Genomic DNA, 21,301 nt, shown 5'->3' with positions numbered 1-21,301 from the left:
ACAACCCCAAGCAGACAAAGTACTTTTTCAGACCAGGTTGATGCAATTTGGACTTCAGACCAGGGCTTATTATGCATGTTGGCCATAACATTACTTCAGGCTTGGAAAGGTTTTGATGGTGTTTAATCTAAGTGAGATCCCTAACAGATAAATGGGGTAACTAGTTATAGAATTCCAAATATCTACTCGGAGCTTTTGGTTTTGTCTCCTCCTGATTGAACAGTTGGCTGAGACATTGTGAAGGCTTGTAAGCTACAGGAGTAACCCTTGGAGGTCTGCCCTGATGAAGAATTTCACAGACTGTCTTAAGATTCTCCTATATGAAAAAGTTTCAGACATCCCATGATGGGAATAGGACATTTCATATTTACATTAATGAGCTGCTGGATTAGGAGGCCTGCTTTAAACAGAAGTGTCCAGCATTTTTACATTGTACAGCTAGGTGCACCGATAGAGATTTTTTGGGCTGATACCAATAGCCAATTTTTAAGGAGCCATATCAGCCAATACCAATCTGATTGTCTAGCAGGGTCTTAGAAACCTCCAAGGATGGAGACTCCACAACCCTTCCGACTAACTTGTTCCAGTGTTGTAGTATCTTACTAGTGAGAGTTTTTTCTAAGATATAATCTAAACTTCCTCTGCTGCAAGTTGAGACTGTTGCTCCTTTCTGTTACGTGCCACCACTGAGAACAGTCCAGCTCCATCCTCTTTGGAACGCCCCCCCCCCTTTTCCCCCTTCAGGTAGTTTCATAGATTTCATAGACATTAGGGCTGGAAGGGACCTCGGAAGATCATTGAGTCCAGCCCCCCGCCCAAAGGGCAGGAAGTCAGCTGGGGTCATAGGATCCCAGCAAAATGAGCATCCAGTTTCATCTTGAAGGTGTTCAATGAAGGCGCTTGAACAACCTCTGGTGGCAGGCTGTTCCAGACCTTGGGGGCTCAGACAGTAAAGAAATTCTTCCTTATGTCCAGCCTGAAACGATCTTGTAGTAGTTTGTGACCATTCGACCTCGTCATCCCTTGGGGCACTCTGGTGCACAAACGTTCCCCCAGATACTGGTGGTCACCCCTGATAAACTTGTAGGTGGCCATCAGATCACCCCTGAGCCTGCGCTTTTCCAGGCTAAAGAGCCCCAGGGCTCTCAGCCTGTCATCGTAGGGTCTGCTTCCCTGACCCCTGATCATGCGCGTGGCTCTTCTCTGGACTCTCTCAAGCTTCTCCACATCCTTTTTGAATTGTGGAGCCCAAAACTGGACGCAGTACTCCAGCTGCAGCCTCACTAAGGCCGAGTGCAAGGGGAGAATGACGTCCCGGGATTTGCTTGAGAAGCATCTATGGATGCAAGCCAGCATTTTGGTCGCTTTACTAGCCGCAGCATCGCATTGCAGGCTCATGTTCATCTTGTGGTCAATGATGACCCCCAAGTCTCTTTCTTCCATAGTGCTAGCCAACATAGCACTGCCAAGCCTATAAGGATGCTGCGGGTTTTTTTTTCCCCAAGGTGGAGAAACTTGCATTTATCGGCGTTGAACACCATCAGATTCTCATCCGCCCACTTGCTGAGCCTGTCCAGGTCAGCCTGGATCATCCGCCTGTCTTCTGGTGTGGATGCTTTGCCCCAAAGTTTGGTGTCATCGGCGAACTTGGCCAGTCCGCTTCTGACTCCAGTGTCCACATCATTAATGAAGATGTTGAACAGTATGGGTCCAAGGACAGAGCCCTGGGGGACCCCACTGGTCACAGGACACCACGATGAGTGACTTCCATCAATTACTACCCTCTGGGTCCGACCCCGGAGCCAATTTTCCAGCCAGTGGATCGTGGTGGACTCAAGGCGACAATTGGCCAGTTTCTCCAAGAGACGATCATGGGACACCAGATCGAAGGCTTTTTTGAAGTCAAGATATATGACATCAATCTCATCTCCCTTGTCCAGGTGATAGGTCACCTGGTCGTAGAAGGAAATGAGATTGGTCAAGCAAGACCTACCCGCAACAAACCTGTGCTGGCTGTCCCTTAAGATGTTGGCGTCGGCCAGTCCATTAAGGATGGCCTCCTTAATAAACTTTTCTAAGATCTTCCCCGGGATAGAAGTCAGGCTGATGGGCCTATAGTTAGCCGGATCCACTTTCCTCCCTTTCTTGAAGATAGGCACCACATTGGCCTTCTTCCAGTCTTCGGGCAGTACACCAGAGCGCCAAGAGTTTTCAAAGATCTGTGCTAGAGTCTGGGCTATGATGCTCGCCAGCTCCTTGAGTACCCCGGGGTGAAGATTGTCAGGGCCGGCTGACTTGAAGGTATCCAGCTTCTCAAGATGTTCCTTCATGAAGTCAGCATTAATGGAGGGCAGGGTATCACCCTCACCCGGACTTCCCGGCCCTGTAGCGGGCATGGGCGTCCCATGGGGCTGATGAAAGACTGACGCAAAGTACCTATTTAATAGGTTGGCTTTTTCCTGGGTGTCAGTTGTCAGTTGCCCCATCTGGTTCAGCAGGGGTCCAACGTTGCCCCTGCTTTTCCTCCAGCTCCCCACATATCTGAAAAAGGACTTTTTATTATCCTTGATGCTCAAAGCTAGCTGGAGTTCAGTTGCAGCCTTGGCTTTCCTGGTCTGCTCCCTACAGGACTGGACCAGTGCAGAATAATTCTCCTTGGAGGTTACTCCCATCCTCGAAGCATCCTTTGTAGGCCTTTCTTTTTAGCCTCAGGAGGTCTGCTAGGTCCCTGGAGAGCCAGGGGGGCTGCTGTGCCCTCTTGCTGCCTTTCTTCTGAGATGGAATAGACTTGGTTTGTGCATTGAGGATTGCTCCCTTGAGGAGCAACCACTCTTCTTGAACTCCCCTCTCCCTGTGGTCACAGTCCCTTAAGGCCTCACTGACAAGCCTCCTGAGCTTGTCAAAGTGGGCTTTCCTGAAGTCAAGGACTTCCATGTTGCTGACTGACTTGCCAGCTTTTCGGCGGATGGTGAAGGTGATCAGCTCGTGGTCGCTGTCACCCAGTTTCCCATCGATCCCCTCTTAGATCCCCCTATTAGATCCCCTCTTAGTCTTCTCTTCTCTAGACTAAATAAGCCCAGTTCTCTCAGCCTGTTCTCATAAGTCATGTCCCCCAGCCCCATCACCATTTTTGTTGCCCTCCAGTGGACTCTCTCCAATTTTGACCACATCCTTTCTGTAGTGGGTGCGCCCAAAACTGAAGATAGTACTCCAGATGTGGCCTCTCCAGTACTGAATAGAGGGGAGTTATCGCTTTCCTTGACCTACTAGCAACACTCCTACCAATGCAACTCAGTCTGCCATTAGCCTTCTTGGAAACAAAAGCGCGCTGCTGGCTCATATTCAGCTTATTGTCCACTGTCACCCCCAGGTCCCTTTCTGTCCCCTTCCTGTACTGGTGCATGGGATTGTTCCAGTCTAAGTGCAGGACTTTGCACTTATTAAACCTCATGAGATTCCTTTTGGTCCAGTCCTCCAATTTGTCTGGGTCATTCTGGATCCTAGCCCTACACTCCAGTGTATCTACTACTCCCCCCAGCTTGGCGTCATCTGTAAACTTGCTGAGGGGGTGCACTCTATGCCATCTTCTAGGTTGTTGATGAAGGCATTAAACAAACTGGCCCCAGGACTGACTCCTGGGGGCATTCCACATGATACCAGCTGCCAACTAGACATCGAGCCATTGTTTATTACCCTCTGAACCTGATGCTCCAGCCAGTTTTCTGTCCACCTTACAGTCCATTCATCCAACCCATGCTTCCTTTGCTTTCCTGTGAAAATGTTGTGGGAGACCGTATCAAAAACCTTGCTAAAACAAATATCCAAGTTGTTGTCATATTGGTCTTGGAGGCAATAGGATTCAGAGCTTATTGTAGAGGTGATATCTTTTATTAGACTAACTATATGTTTGCAAAAAAAGTCTTTATTTGCAAGCTTTCAGGCACAAGGACCCGCCTCTGGACCAATACAGCACAGCCTGGATACGTGACACATGGAATATATTGAATTTTAGCTGATTTTTTAAATGAAATCTTCATAATTTTAGAAGGAGGATACAAGTTTTACCACCTGAAACCTGAGGCCATGTTCCTGCCTTTGTTCAAGGTAATTTTCAGTCAGGCATGACTTGGCCTTGGTGAATCCATGCTGACTGTTCCTGATCACCTTCTTCTCCTCTAACTGCTTGGAAGTAGATTCCTTGAGGATCTCCTCCATGATTTTTCTGGGGACTGAGATGATGCTGACTGGTCTATAGTTCCCTGGGTCCTCCTTTCTTAAATATGGCCAATATGTTTGCCCTTTTCCAGTCATCCAGGACCTCTCCTGATTGCCATGAGTTTTCAAAGATGATGGCCAGTGGCTCTGCAATCACATCAGACAACTGCCTTATCACTCTTGGATGCATCCCATTTGGCCCCATGGACTTGTGTATGTCCAGCTTTTTGACACAGTCTCTAACCTGTTCTTTTGCCACTGTTGACTGCTCACTTCCTCCCCAAACTGTGCTGTTCAGTGCAGAAGTTTGGGAACTGACTTTGCTTGTGAAGACTGAGGCAAAATACTCAGTTCAACAAGGAGAAATGCAAAGTGCTGCACCTAGGGAGGAAAAATGTCCAGCACACCTACAGCCTAGGAAATGACCTGCTGGGTGGCACGGAAATGGAAAGGGATCTTGGAGTCCTAGTGGACTCCAAGATGAACATGAGTCGGCAGTGTGATGAAGCCATCAGAAAAGCCAATGGCACTTTATCGTGCATCAGCAGATGCATGACGAATAGGTCCAAGGAGGTGATACTTCCCCTCTATCAGGCACTGGTCAGACTGCAGTTGGAGTACTGCATGCAATTCTGGGCACCACACTTCAAGAAGGATGCGGATAACCTGGAGAGGGTCCAGAGAAGGGCCACTCGTGTGGTTAAGGGCCTACAGACCAAGCCCTATGAGGAGAGACTAGAGAAACTGGACCTTTTCAGCCTCCGCAAGAGAAGGTTGAGAGGCGACCTTGTGGCTGCCTATAAGTTCATCACGGGGGCACAGAAGGGAATTGGTGAGTATTTATTCACCAAGGCGCCCCCGGGGGTTACAAGAAATAATGGCCACAAGCTAGCAGAGAGCAGATTTAGACTGGACATTAGGAAGAACTTCTTCACAGTTCGAGTGGCCAAGGTCTGGAACGGGCTCCCAAGGGAGGTGGTGCTCTCCCCTCCCCTGGGGGTCTTCAAGAGGAGGTTAGATGAGTATCTAGCTGGGGTCATCTAGACCCAGCACTCTTTCCTGCTTATGCAGGGGGTTGGACGCGATGATCTATGAGGTCCCTTCCGACCCTAACATCTATGAATCTATGAAAATAGGTATTGAGCACTTCAACTTTTTCTGTGTCCTCTGTCACAAAGTTGCCTCACCCTTTCCATAAGGGATTTATGCTTTCCCTCATCCTCCTCTTGCTACAACCTACTTGTAGAAACTGTTCTTGTTACCCTTCATGTCCCTTGCTAGCTGCAACTTCAATTGCACTTTGGCCTTTCTGAATTCATTCCTGCGTTCCCAAGCAATGCCTTTATAGTCTTCCCCAGTTATTTGTCCAAGTTTCCACTTCTTGTAAGCTTAGTCATAGCCTGAAAATCCCTTTTACTCAGGCTGAGTTTTCTCTTTGATAACAGCAGGGATGATGATCATCACCAGGGATCTGGGTTGATTTTCAGTTCACCACAGAAAAATGTGTTTTTTCTTACTTTAAGAAGAAAAAATTGGATTTATTATTTTAAGGAGACAAATGCAGATTTTTATCTTTAAAGGAGAAAAACACAGGAAACAACAGACTTTCCCTTGCAGGCTGGCAGAGTTCCAGTTTGCAAGGGGCTGAGGGGAGTGGGAGGATGATGATTTAGTCAGGGGACACCATGTGTGTGCACACATGCATGTGCAGCCAGGCAGCATGGAGAGCATCTCCCACAGCTCCCCACAGGTAAGTCTGGGGGGAAGGATTGAGTGTGTGTACACACACACACACACACACACACACACACACACACACACGCGCGCGCGCGTATATATCTATGTATATGTACATATGTATGTATATGGAAAATCAGTGCCTCCCTCCTGTTCCCTTAGCTCACTAGGATGCAGGTCCAGGACCCTCACTTCCCACCCACAGCCCCCCAGACCTGTCACAAGTGTTTTTTTCCTGTGAATAAGATTATAATTTTTTATTTTATGGTGCTTATTTTCAATGCATTAATAAACTCTAACCATAATAAAAAAGATGTTCTACAGTTAATTTTATCATGTCTCTTTGTAGTGAATTCTGTACAGAATAAGCAGGAGATTATACAACTAAAAAATTCAGGTTCTCCCCAGTGTTTCTTTTCTTCATGCCTATGTTTATAGGAATTCCAGTTTTGCTATGCCATAGTTATGCTAAGCTACATTAAGCTACGGTGTGAAAAAGCATTATGGGAGAATGGGGCCTCTTAACTGCAAGATGACCCAGCATGAAAGAAAAAAAAAACCTGCAGTAATGAGCAAAAAAGCATTGCAGGGGGAGCAAAAATCCACAGCTACCAATGTAAAAGGTAGAACTTACTAATGAGAATGCAGGTGTTTGAACTTGGCAAAAAAAGTAAAGATAAAGATCTTGACAGAGAGAATAAGAATTGGCACAAGACGGGTGGGATAGGCAGGGGGTATGCAAATATAAATACAGGAGATGAGAGACCTGTACCTGGTAGAGATCCAGGGGAGTGTGAATAATGTACCGTGTCTCTACCTGTCAAGGGCAAGCTTTGCTAAGTTGGACTGATTGTTAATCACACCAATTGGTGTGCTGTCTGATGGACAATAAAGCATCATGAGCTTCGCCACTGAACACATATCCGAGTTGCATTTTCTGCGTCACCTTTAGGATCTGGAAGACAGCTGGCTAGCTTTGTCCTTCCAGAACAAACAGACTTCAGCAGTCTGTATATCAAAAACAACAGCAACCAGATACTACTCAAGAAAACACTCCTCATGCCTCAGAAAAATAGCGCTGGCACCAGGTTTTCAGACAGTCCCAATTTGGCTGAATTCAAATGTTCTTGAGCTTTTAACTGATTCTGACTGAGGTTTTTGAGCTTGGATGTATTCTTCTGGGACACTGTTTCTATAAAGTACCTGAACCATTTAGAGTTGTGTTGATAACCCTCACTGGGTTATAAACTCATCTGTACTTAAAAGCAAAACTGTTCATAAGAGCCTGAGATCAGAACCCTGCACATTCTGAGATTCCATGAACATGTAACTCTAGCCTGAGGAGTTTAACCTATGAGACTATGACAATCTAAGTATCCAGCATTTACTGTTTCTCTGCTGATTATGTTAGCTGACACAATTAATTAATGTGATTAGTTCTCAGTCTCTAATTACTTCCCCAGATTCTAAAAATCCTAGCTGTTTTTTGCCAATGTGTCAGTGCCTCTGGCTTCCCTTCCAAATACTGTTAAAATGCTGTCAGGCTATTAGTTCAAAAGTCTAAAGCATAACAGGAAACATAGGTAGACAATGTGATTTGGGTAGATGTGATATCTTTTATCAGACCAACTAAATAGTTGAAAAAATTGTTCTTTGCAAGCTTTTGGGTACAAATACCCTTCAAGCATATGGGCTAAGTACAGACATTCAAAAAGCCCAAGCCTGAATTGATTCATTCAACATCTTCATTAATGATGTGGACATTGGAGTCAGAAGCGGACCGGCCAAGTTCGCCGATGAGACCAAACTTTGGGGCAGAGCGTCCACACCTGAAGACAGGTGGCTGATCCAGGCTGACCTGGACAGGCAAAGCAAATGGGCAGACGAGAACCTGATGGTGTTTAACACTGGAAAATGCAGGGTTCTCCACCTTGGGAGGAAAAACCTGCAGCATCCTTATAGGCCTGGCAGTGCTATGCTAACTATCACTACGGAAGAAAGAGACTTTGGGGTCATCACTGACCACAAGATGAACATGACCCTTCAGTGCGATGCTATGGCTAGGAAAGTGAGCAAAATGCTGGCTTGCATCCATAGATGCTTCTCAAGCAAATCCCGGGACATCATTCTCCCCTTGTACTTGGCCTTGGTGAGGCTGCAGCTGGGGTCCTGTGTCCAGTTTTGGGCCCCACAATTCAAAAAGGATGTGGAGAAGGTTGAGAGAGTGCAGAGAAGAGCCACGCTCATGATCAGAGGTCAGGAAAACAGACCTTACGATGACAGGCTGAGAGCTATGGGGCTCTTTAGCCTGGAAAAGTGCAGGCTGATGGCCAGCTATAACTTTATCAGGGGTGACCACCAGTATCTGGGGGAATGTTTGTTCACCAGAGCACCCCAAGGAATGACTAGGTCAAACGGTTATAAACTCCTGCAAGACCATTTCAGGCTGGACATAAGGAAGAATTTCTTCACTGTCCGAGCCCCTAAGGTCTGGAACAGCCTGCCTTTGGAGGTGGTTCAAGCACCTACATTGAGCACCTTCAAGAAAAAAATTGGATGCCCCAGCTGACTTCCTGCCTTTGGGCGGGGGGCTGGACTCGATGGTCTTCCAAGGTCCCTTCCAGCCCTAATGTCTGTGAAATCTATTATTCAAACTTTGCAGGTTATTTTAACCTGGATAAATTGAACTGATTTGCAAGTGAGTAGACATGGACTTTTGATTCCAGAAATGCAGCCACATGTCTGCAGTGGCCCAGGCTAGAAGCCAGGGGGTGCTAGAGTGAGACCTCCCTTCCCTTTGGCAGCAGCTGCAAGGCTGGAGGGAAGCTACCTGCGGGGAATTGGGGGCAAGGGTGTGGTCAGGCCCTGGCAAGCCACTAAGTATCATTGGGGAGGGGTTTAAACCCCCACCCTGACCTGTAGGGACCTCAGCCATGGTGTGCCTGGAGGGTGAAGGGGGAAGCAGCCCTTGCCAGGTTCATCCTGGTTTGGGGGCATCGGCCAGGGCAGAGCCACGGGCAAAAGGGGGAAGAGAGTGGGGGATTAACTCCCTATCTTCCCACTCTCCCTCAGGCATGGGAACCGCAGGCAGGGTCTGCCTGGCTTTCCTCCTCCCACTGGATGCTCATGCACTGGGGTGTGTGGCCAGAGCTGGCCTGGGCAGTTCCTTAGGTGAAGAGGGGACAGGGGGAGGATTAAACTCCCCAGTCTCTCCTCTTTTCCACAGGCACGAGGACCCCATCCGGGGTCTGCCTGACTTTCCTGCTGCTTGCCACTCACGCAGCAGAAGTTGTGCCCATAGCCACCCTGGGCAGTGCTTGAAGCTGCTGCCCAGACTGGCTCTGCCCCACCCCTGTCCCCCCTGCTGAATGAGTAGCCAGCAAGGCAGAAAGCCGTGCATACCCTGGCAGGAGTCCCCGTGCCAGTGGAAGAGAGGGAAAACAGGGAAGTTTAATACCTTTCCCTGACCCCACTTTACCTGAGGTTGCTATCCAGGCAGGCTCTGGCCATGCCTTCTGCCTCTAGAGCAGTGAGTAGGGGGAAAGCTGGGCAGACCCGGGTTGGGGTCCTGTGCAAGTGGGAGAGGGGAGGCAGGGGGGTTTAATCCCTTTCCCTCCCCCTGATACTTCTCCCCCCCCTCCCCCGTTTACTTCAGCTGGGAAAAGTCTGGCAGGGGCCACTCCAGCTGTGTTTCCCACCCCCACCCTCCTTGTCAGCCAACCGTTACTGCTCAGGCTAGGAAGCAGAGGGGTGGGGCCCACCCTGTTCTGCTGGAGCAGACAGCACAGCAGAAGGCTGCAAAGCCTTCTGGGATGCTGGGGGACTGTGATTTAACTTGAACCAGGAAGGGGTCTGGGACAGAAGTTCCATAAACCATTTTGACCTAAATCAGTCAAGTCTGATACTACGTTCAGCCAGGTTTATCTTAAACCAGTTTTGGCCATTTTGAAACTGTTTTATGTGCACTGAGCTTCTGTTCTGTTACAAGTTTAAACCAGTTTCTGATCACTTAAACTGGTTTATGTGTAGCTTCTGTCCCTAGCCATAGAAAGTCTGCTGGTTAATTGTGTGCTCTTCTGGCTTCTGCTGTACCCAGGAGAGCACACCATTCACCAGCAGACTCTTTAAAAATATAGTAGGCCACTGTGCTAAGTATTTGCCTTCTTTCTGGATAGTTCTGTTCTCAAGACCATCAAAATGCAAACAAGCAGATTGATGAAGACTTGTATAGAAGTAGCTGAGGATGATAAAATGCAAGTGTAAATGCAAGAATCATGATAGCAAATTTGGAGTGGTGTGGGAAGTGGTAGCAGTGGATGCAGCTGTGGTAGTTTGCTGTTCTCTTGTAATCTGAGAGGAAGAACTTTCTTGGGCCCTAGTTAAACCCAGTTAAGTCCAGGGTTATTAGCCAGGTATAGCTCAGTCTCTACATAAGTTAGTTGTTATATGTGGAGAGTTCATATTGCCATTGCCACAGTAACAGGAGTATCTTGGCGGACCTAGGTGGTTCTGGTCCTGAAAGGTTTTAAGTTATATAGAGCTCCAGATAAAAATATTGTTTATTTTTATTACAGAACCTGATTGAAACAGAGTATATCCATGAAAAGGCGTTTTACCTTAGTTTATATCTGACACCATATTCTCCAACTCAATGATGGGATGTATATTTTGGGGAAATATTTTTATTTAATATCCTATACAGAAGTTATTCTTTGTTATGTGCCTCGGACAGAAAATATTCACATGATCTTTCATTTTCTTTTTTTTACACAGACTACATCAGATTCAAAGTTGAAGAAAAAAGCAACTAAAACCAAAGAAGCCAAAAAAATTTTGAAGAGGAAATTTAAAGTCAATACAAAAATAGTCTTTACCGAAGATGGGGAGGTAAGATTATTTCAATATATATGGTGTATGCTGGCAAAGGGTGAATTTGTATTTTCTGTTAATCGTATACTTCATGAAGTATACTTCTCATAGAAGGCAGAGTAGAAATGCATCTTACTGACTAACTGAATAGAAATGTATGGCTTTTGTGAGCAAGAACTCATTTAATCGGGTGCTGTGAAAGGGCGTGCACAGAGCAGTTATCGAATAGACAGATTGATTTGAATACAAAAAAATGGAAGGGAGAGAAAAGGGAGGAGGGGGCAGTGCTAGGAGAGGCAAACAAGTAATAAACCCTTGGGGACAAAGGGGTCAAAAAAGCTAATGCAGATAATGGAATAAGAATCCATACTCACTTTTTAGACTGTGCTTAATACAATCCAGTTGCTTCAGAGTTTTATATTGAAGATTAGATTTTCAAATGCTGCATGGTTATGGTTGGGACTGGCAGTACAGCTTCCATAGAAACACATGTAGTTTAGACACTAAAAAGAGAGCTTTGGACTCTTCTGGAAACTCGGGCTCCCCCACTGTAGAACAGGAGAAAAATAAGGCAGAAAGGGACCTCAGAAGGTCACCTGGTCCAACTCCTTAACTTGGCATAGGATTATTCCTGTCTCAGACATTCCAGGCAAAGGCTAGACAATTCTTCTTAATATCTAACTTAAATCTCCCTTGCTGTAATTTGAGTCCATCACTTATCTGGTCTCATGTGGATACAGGGAAAATTGATTGTAGTCCTTTTCGTAACATCTTTATTTTGTATTTTGAAGACTTATCAAATCCGTTTTTCAGTCTTCTCTAGACCAGATAATCCATATTCGTTCAACCTTCCCTCGTATCTCATGTTTTGTAGACCTCATTTTTGTTGCTTCTCCATTAGACTTCTGTTTGTCCTCATCTTGAAATGCAAAATTCAAAACTAAACACCAGTCATCAGGGGAGGCCTCACCAGTGCTGGAAAGACTGGGAGAATCATTTCCTGTGACTTGCATATGGCACGTGTTAACAGTATGCTGTTAGCTTTATTTATTTATTTATTCATTCATTTTTGTGATGGGACTTGTTAAGAAAAATGTCTAATTCCTATGTAGCCACTTGAATCTCTCCAGTTCTGGTGAACTTCAGTGAAAATATAAAGGGTCCATATATTTTTTATGCAGTATTTATTTAGTATTTCAAACATTCAGATGTTCAATGAATCATTTGGGTGCCAAGCTTGTACCAAATGATATTGATATAGCTTTAGATTGAACTCTCTGCCAACCTACTTGGATCATCTAACAATATTTGAAAAAATGTATTGATTCTATATAGACAAACTACCGTGGTTTCCTACCCACTTCAGAACTGCTTCATTTTGGTGAAAACCAGAGCAAACCGGCCTCCATACTCCACAAGTCTTTTTAATGGTTCATTTCACAAACTTCAGAAGCTATCACTATGCTTTCTTTTTTCAGTTTTTAAGATAAAAATGGAGGTTTTGCTGTGGACTGATTGCAATAGTGAGCAGAGCTTAAACTAAACATAGCGATCACCTTTTAAAACTTGTTGCCTTTGACTAAATAACATTACTAATGGTATTTATATGCCAAGAGTACTTTCCATAGAGAAATTTCATGGTAATGATATTTAGCAAAGATAAAATTTGAAAGCTGTTACAGATTTCTTCAACAATAGAAGTGCTTTTTTCCCCAAATATATTTATTTTAATGACTTGGGAGGAAGTTATTTTCCTAGTCCAGCAATCCCATTTAAGATGGACCTTTGAAATAAATAATATCATGTAATGAGCTACATTGCCCCTGTTTAGTGGAGTACAACTAAGAGTGAATTTGGCTCAGTATGTTCATTTGGGGGATTCAGAGCTGCAGCAGTGAATGAAAATCATCTGATTCCATTTACATGTCTATTTTATGAACAATATTTTTTTGGTTGCTTCTAGAGGTTTTTCAAAGGATAACATGAAAAAAAAATTAATTGAGCTGGAATCTTGAATGCCTTGTTTTGTTTTTTAATCATTTTAATATATTGTTTTCTGTTCTGGAACAAAAATGAAGTGTTGTGAGGATGGTGTCTGACAATCTTTGCTTTAATTTTGGCTGTTGTGGCTGTTGACAATCTTTGCATTAATTTTTTAGCAAATGATTTAAAATATTTTGGGTACATTCAGCATCAGAAAAGCTAGTCTGTCAGTTTGTGTAATTAGGACAGTATGTTAAGACTTGTTCATGAATTTGTGTGAAGGATGATCATGGCTGAAGCTGTTCCATGCTCAGAATGTAAAATAGAAACACAATCTTTGTAATAACTTGAAGGACGACTCATGAGGAAAAGCTCCTGGAAAAGATTAGATGTGGCTTTAAAGAAATAAGCCTTTATTTCCATATATTTATGCCTGTAGTTACCACCACTGCCTGGGCACCTCTCTGTAACTTAATAGATAGTGATGATCAGTTGTGCTTCTAGTGGGTGCTTCTAAATTGCACACAAAATGTTATGCAAGTCCTTCTGAAAATCTGGTCCATGAATGACAAACTTGTGGTAAGCTGTTTTATAATGAGCGGAGGTGAAAAGGTAGTATATTTCATCATCTTCAGTGCAAAAAGAATACCAAGCCTTCGGTAGCTGTATCTGAAAAAGGTGATATATTTGTTTTTGTTTCCAGAACTTGTGCTTGGAAGGAGGGTCTGCAGAGGAACAGAGCAGTCAGATTTAGAATAATCTTGATAGCTGGTGGGCAGCTAAGTGTTTTGCCTGATCCAGTGCAGTGAAGCGTAAAGCAATGAGGATAGAGACTAAAAGTCAGCCCGGGGATTATAGTTTGAACAGTAACACAATAGAGAATGATTTGGGAGTTATTTATAGAACCACAAGCTTTGCATCTGCAGGAGTTATTCTGTGTGGTACTGGGTCTGAATGAAACTACATTTTAGTGTTTGACTCTGGTACTCAATACAGTTCTTCTTAGTAAAAATAGAGCTAAAGGAATGTTTGTTCATGTTCATACACAAGCTCCATTTTGCAAAAGTAGGTAACAGTAGATATTATTTTAGGTCAATAGGGTTTGGGAGGATGGCAACACAACCAGCTGGTAAATGGTTCTCTTTTTCTTTGCCAAATAGTCACAAACATATCTAAGCTTGTATTTTTCACAGGGTGCTTTTGCAAAATGCCTTAAGGTATCTCAAACTCCTTGTTCCAATCCTCTGTTTTAGAGAGATACCCCTGCCCTAATCAGAACAGATGTTCTAAATTCTGTCCCAGTAGGGTGCTGGTGGTCCAGTTAACAATGTGTTTGAGAGGCTTTTTTTATTTTTTGAATAGCTCTGAACCTTTGGTTTTGAAACACTATTTTGATCTTGAGTTTCTGAGATTCAAGCAGAATCCGTAAGTAATGTGTAGTCAACATGCAGCATAGATAGGGTGACCATACATCCTGGTTTGGCCAGGACAGTCTCAGATTTTGTGGGCTGTCCTGGCCAGTTAGTAAAAATTGAAATAAAAGTCCTAGATTGGTGCCACACCATCTGCACGTGCCCAGCCTGGCTTTTCCTGAGCAGTGGCTGGAGGCAGGGGCCAGGCTGAGCTGGGCACCATTCTTCCTGCCCAAAGCGGGGACTGGCTGGGGCAGGGTGTGGGGAGAGCGCTGCTGTGAGTGTGCGCTGCTCACACATGCACATATTCACCCACTCACAGCCCCAGCAGTGTCGGGATCAGGGACCTCTGCCCTGAGGGGAGTGGGGATCCCTCCCTCCTCCCACTCCTGCTTATCCAGCTGATGGAGACCTGTGTTGGGGGCGGGGTGGTTCCTGGCTCTGCCCTGGGACTGCAATCCCGGCTGGCTCTATCCTGCTAGGCCTGGCTGCCTCTGCTTCTTCCCTGCACCTGTGGCACAATTAGACTTTAAAAAATGCAAATAATTACGTTTTATTTTTTACCATAGCTGCCTACCTGCCTGATGCACCATGCTGCTCTGCCTCCTCCTCTACCTGCAGCAGTGCCACTGACTTGGTTGGGGGGCAGTGTCACAGATTTCACATGGCCCCATATGGTCACCCTAAGTATAGAAATAAAATGTATCTGTTTTGAAGTTCCAGATGTAGCCTGGTAGAGTAACTGTAAATATCTGCACTTTTGGCCTTCTCTGTGCTTGCTATTCCATAATACACCAGCATATATTTCTTTCTTACAATCTAGTTATTTCATCTAGCCCCATCTCCTACCTTTGTTTCAGTTTGTAGGATAGAAGAGATGACTGTTTACTCTAAAATATTTGTTAGAAAATGGTGGGACATCTGTTGTGGCCTAAGGATCTATATAAATAGTGGCATTCTGAAAAACAAGATGTTGCTGGGTTTGGCCTATCTGCATCTTTCACAGGAGAGATCAATAGAAAGGATTCTAGCTAGGGATTCAAATTTACGTCTCAGAGCATTGATAAATTGACTCATGTTCAAATGTTACAGTAAATGTAAAGGACAGTTTATTATGAAGAGGATTGTATGATGGGTCTGTCGGTGATAATGGACTGGACTTAATGACTTCTTAAAGTCTGTTGTTTCTATGTCCTACTATACGTGTCCTGTGTTCTTCACGAATACATGAAGTGCAGATCATTTTGGGAAGAACAATCAAATGAAGGGTTGTACTTAGTATTGTTCACAGAGCAAAGGGAGGGGAGGTCCTTGTGAAGAGAAGGTGCAAAATCAATAAACTAAAACATGAAAACAACCATTAAAATTGATCTAAATGAATTCTGTTCTATTGTGTTGGGTAATGTATTTTCTTGAAAGTAAATTATCATATACTCACACATTGACTAAAAATGCTTATGGCATATTCATCTTATCAGGTAGAGAGAGAGAAAAACATGTCAAAACATTTCAGGTGAAATCATTGACAAATAATATGTTTAACAGAGACTTAGTTTGAGAAGTGTTCATTTTTTAATTAATGTAACCCCTGTAAAATGTTAAATGCATATCCTGTTTTGTTGTATATAAACACACTATCCTCCACAACCAAACCTTTTCTTTAGCACAGAAAAAATAATTAGCATTTAGCTAGTTCCTGGATTATTAATGGAAACTGTCTAAGCTTTGGGTATAGACAGGTGGTTTTAACCTTTTTTGTCTTTCATCATCTAGTTAGTTCAGCAGTGGCCACCTGTACAAAAATCCAGCATGGACAGAACAGATGAAGCTGATGATTCTGGTGGCATTGACCTTGATAAAGCAAAAGAGAGACTACAGGAAGAGGACAAATTTGACAAAGAAGAATATAGGAAGAAAATTAAAGAAAAACATAGGGTAAGACAAGTTCTTTGCTAATTGAGGTGGAAACAAATGCTTTAAATGTTTGAGTGGCTCTGTAAATTTTATTCAATAAACTGAGAAGTAAACTTAATGCTATTTATCTAAATTCTAATAGTGTTCTCAGCATGTGTAACATGTAGAAACAGAATGCTTACCCTAAAGAATTTATATTCTGCATAGATTGATAACGCGAAGCATTGGAAGATGCCGGATGTTGATGCTAATTTTTTTATTTAAGTGTTAAAAAACTGATGACAATAATTCATTGACAGCATTGGCAAGAGCTAGTGGAGGAAATAAGTTTATGAAGCAATTTGTTTGGGGGGGGGATAGAAGTGGAGGTTGCACAGTACATATGGTTTAACAAATGTTTAAGGTATCAGAGAGAGATTATCATTGAAATGTCTTCACACTGTTCTTAGTCCAACATTCAGTATTACATTTTAGCTAAGGAAAAAGTACTATTTTTTGTGTAGAAGTTATTGGGGTTGTCAGAAATTTTGCATGAATTATTCAAATAATGTCGTATAACATGATTCATTTTGGCTGTAATTTGAAAGCTTTAATGCCTGCACTTAGACTCTTCTTTGGCTTCTAAAAACCTTAAATTTCAAGCTGTAGGTTTGCAAACTGTTTCTGGACCATTTATTTGTCATAAACTAAAGCAGAAGGTTTGAGAGCTTAGTTGTTCAAGTAATACTGCATGTAACTCAACATCTTCAGTGCTCAGTGGTTATTCTGGTAGTTACTGTGGTGTGAAAAAATTGAGTTGGACCACATGCTGTTAAAGGGCTACTATGATTAAAAGGCTTGAGTAGTATCGAGTCACTATAAGTCACTTGAGTAGTGGGAAGTGTACAACATTCAGATCTTCAATCATTATTTAATACTTCCATAACACTTACCCTTTTCAAAGGATTTAAAAAGCACAGTATTGATCTTTGAGAGTGCTGATTTGATCTAATTTCCATCCTAATGACAAAAGGTTAAAGGTGGATGCTGGGATATGGGTAAGCATGTATCTTTAAACACACCACTCTGGGATAGAATTGAAGAAAATTATGAATAGCATGAAGATACTTAACTATTTCATCTGAGAGTCAGTGGGGGCTAAGCAGACTTAATTTGAAAATCTGCTTGAGGCTAGTAATGAAAAGCCACTCCAAAAGCTTTTGAAAGAGTGGGTTATTTAATAGTAGTTGCAAAGAGTGACAAAATTCACTCATTATCCATGCTGTAGGTGAAACCATGGTCAATTTGAAAGAAAGTAGATTCAAGAGCATAGCATAATAAATGAGTAGGAAGAGATTGATTGATTTATGACACATCAATCAGCTGGTTTATTGACAGGTACCTAAACTTTGAAGATTTTGTATTTTTAGTGTCAGAATATAATGATTTAAAACTTTATAAATTGCTCCCTCAATATACCTTCGTTCTTATAATGCAAAGGACAGCAATTGACACTAGCCATTTATTTGCATTTTTAAAAATTACTTGACTATTAGTAAGAAGAGATAATAGATTATTAGTGAGTAGAACAAACTACACTATAAACATGCCAAGCTCATTAATAACCTGCATTACTAAATGATGTCTGTTTTGTATGGTATACTCAACTATTATCCTTTTATACATGAGTGTCTGGAATAAGTAGAAAAATATCTGAATAATATTGACAAAAATATTGAAATGGAGAACACTTCACCACCCTACTTCTTTGCATGAAGGCCCTGAATTTTTAAAAAAATTTAAGATGAAAAAAATTTGTCTCATAACTTATTTATTGCGTGTTACAAAGAATTTGATTTTGAAATGGCCTTGCAAATGTTCAGAAATGTTTCACTTTTCCAGTTTGATAGAGCTAAAATTTAGGGAATAATAAAGATGGCAGGGAAGGATTAAATTAGCCATTTGTTCAAGACTTGCTTCTACTGACCTTGGTGTGTATTTCCATGAGCTTCACCATTCTTATTATTGACTAAGACCACCATCCCTATTTCTTGCAAGCAGTTAAGTATGAGTTGCCAACTTGTTTTAGAAATAAGTTATTAAGATCACACTGCCTTTCAGAATTCATGTGTTTTATTTCTTCTCTAGTCACTAAACCATACTCTTGTTTTCAGAGTCAGGGATAGAACAAGGATTCTTTAGTAACACACTGCTAATGCTGCTTAGGAGTTGTAACCCACTGAAAAGAATGTGTCAAATACTTCTCTAATAGCTGAGCTATGTAGAGGCTAGCAATTAATCTTGTATCTCAGGCAGTTTTTATCTCATTTTGTAGTCAGAAGTTCCAGGGTTCAAGCTCTTCTGATAACCATGAAACTGATATAACACTGTTGAGTAGGATAGATTGTTTTGTGAGTTTTCTTCTAAAAGTATTGGTCTATTTAATTTGCACTTTGAGCAAATGTTTGTAGCACTTGGATAGGATTTATAATCTATAAATTATGGTGAGAGGCACCAAAATCTTGGTGGTTCAAATTTCATTAATTTATTCCCCTCTTCTATTCTTGATGCTGGGGTCCTGTCTGTGGGAATGCCAATCTTGGAAATAATTCCACAAACTTTTAGTGACAGCAGCATTTGTATGAGGATACATTCTGTTTGGGAATACCTTTCCACTTTCACATTGTCTGCAACCCTGTTCATAAGACAGAACCTTGAAAACATAAAAGGGCTGTGTAAAAAGCTAAGAATTTATTTTTATTGATTGGGAACATCTTTTATTGATACTAAATCATGTGGACCCCAATTAAGAAATTCTTAAGCCTATACCTGTCTTTAACCTTTGAGTCATGCAAAGCTACTTAGATACTTAAAGTTAGTTGCGGAAGTACATTTTTCAGCCTGAGCTTTATTCAAAGACTTTGTCCTGTGCCTCTAGAATTCAGCTGATAAAGCTCCCATTGAATTCAATTGCATAAATCTATTTTTAGGTATTGCAAACTGTCATTAAATTGTACAGTATGCCAAGAACATACGGAAGAGGTTTATTGGTTGAGGTGTGTGCTGTAAAGTAGTTTAGAAATTCTGTGGCACTTTGACAGAAATATAATTTGTAAAGGTTGGTTATTAAAAGTCAGTGAACAAATTAAATAAAATTTATCAAACAAGTGATTCAGTTGAAAGTTTATACAAAATGATTTAGCAGGTTATATATAATGCAAAGCTTTTAGTTATAGGAGGGAAGTGAAAATAAAATGTTTATTAAAAAATCCTCTGTATGTAATTTTGACCACATAAATAACTTTCTGGTACTCAGCATTTCGGACTTATATCAGCTGAAGCTGAAATCTTATGAATCCAACATGTGACAGTGAAGGTTTTTTTCCTTATTTCAAAGATTGTGCAAAGAGAAGGGTAACTTTACATTGGAAAAAAGGAATTAATATTTTAGAAATGTTTGTCACACATGTAGAATTTATGCACATTTGCATGTGCATAAATATTACTACTGGAGTGAAGAGAACAGTAAATAATTTTACTACCAGTTTTCCAATAAAAACCTGTTTATTTTTACAAGTTAAAGTATATCAATGAATAGATTTGTCTTTATGCACAAGACAGCACTTCATTTCTACTAATATTATAATAAAAATATACTGGCTGTCTTTGTTTTAGGAACATAGGACATTTAGACGAAAACTTAAAAAAATGCAAAATCTAAATCAATGGTGTTCTCATCAGTATTTATTTAGAGTTTACCACATCTATATAGAAGATATCAAGTCTAAGAATGAACAGTTGTTGGGTGATGCCAATTAGAAAATAGCATGATCACAAGGGAAATGTGATAAGGCTGATTAAGGAGAGCATTACAATTTCAGAGAAGCTCTTCAGAAATTGCACTTCATAGTACAATGTATTTTTCTAATATTACAGAAGCAAGAAATTAGTCATGGGGGGAAAATATTGTAGAAATACAATTAGGCTCAAAGGATAATAAAGACTTTAAATCATCAAAGAAGATCACCTTCAGATATTTATTAGTTAAATTTCCCATAAATATGTTGTCTTAACTTGACTAAGAATAGTCTCTTCTTGATGCCTTCTTATTTGGGGTTTACACCAGTAAGGAACCAAGTATATTATCCAAGAGAATTGCAGAGTTGCAAAGCACAGTTGCAAGCAGCAACATCTTATAATACATATGATTCATCCAAAGATATTGTACTGTTTGGATAATTGAAGAAATATTGATGCTGTTTTCTGGAGAACTTGCAGTAAGATGAAAGTCGTTGCTCAGCCTGCAGCCTGGATGCCAACAGTGCTATTAAGAGCAGTGGTGTTATTAAAATGAATACAGTGTTAAGGAAAATATTTGTCTAGCAGTGACCTAAATAGAAATAGTTAATGAACATGGACTAATTGTTCTCTTTTTAGAGCTGTATGACCAAAATAAAAACAATTTTTGAAAGTAAGCTCTTTCTCTCTCTCCCCACAAAAAACATTCACAATTTCTGCAGTACAGATTTAGTTTTGCTGGTGACGCACTGAATCCAGAATATATAACAAAGGATCCAAGAATTTAAGACACTTTATAATTTAGAGAGCAGATGGAAACTAACTTTTAATTTGATCAAGTGTGAATTACTGTATTTCATTGTTTCTTAAAAAAACAAAGAAAAATGCACAATAAATAATAAAATTAGAGGGGAAAGCAGATCAAAGACAGTTGTGCCATGCTTAGTTTAGATTTCTTAAACATTAACTGCATACCCTATTCAGTCATAACTCCATTTAAATCTCAGTCATGACTGTCTAAGTATTTTGTTGGCTTTTGTGTGTAATTTAACATTTGCCAGAATTGCATACTATTACTTCCTTTCAAAATCTAGTTTTCTCTTCATGTTCATGTATCACATTTCTGTGCCTCTCAACAAACTTTCTTTCTTCACTGACTTCTCTCTCCGCACTGTTCATTGCAGTCTCTTTGGAGTTCCTCAATTCTTTTCCTTCCTCTGTTCCCATGGTATCTTGGCCAGTTCACAACATTAGCTGTATGTTCACACTTACTCCTATTAGGTGTGAGCTGATAGATTTTGGGAACTGATACCAATACCCAATATTTAAAGAAGCATATCAGCTGATACCGATATCCGATACAACTGCCATCAGCTGGTAAGTCCAGTGTGGTG

General features: G+C 41.6%; 1 protein-coding gene across 1 annotated transcript in view; it reads left to right on the top strand.

Annotated features, from left to right (window-relative positions):
- Positions 1-21,301, top strand: part of DDX10 (DEAD-box helicase 10) — a 337,218-nt gene that overhangs the window by 172,538 nt on the left and 143,379 nt on the right. The window contains exons 14-15 of the mRNA XM_014600713.3: positions 10,726-10,839; positions 15,990-16,151. Coding sequence (XP_014456199.1) covers positions 10,726-10,839; positions 15,990-16,151 — 276 coding nt within the window. The remainder of the gene's footprint in view (positions 1-10,725; positions 10,840-15,989; positions 16,152-21,301) is intronic.

Source organism: Alligator mississippiensis, chromosome 1 (genome assembly GCF_030867095.1).
Source record: "Alligator mississippiensis isolate rAllMis1 chromosome 1, rAllMis1, whole genome shotgun sequence".
Lineage (NCBI taxonomy): Eukaryota > Metazoa > Chordata > Crocodylia > Alligatoridae > Alligator > Alligator mississippiensis.
The sequence above is the reverse complement of the archived record's forward strand: the minus strand, read 5'-3'. Positions and strand labels throughout refer to the sequence as shown.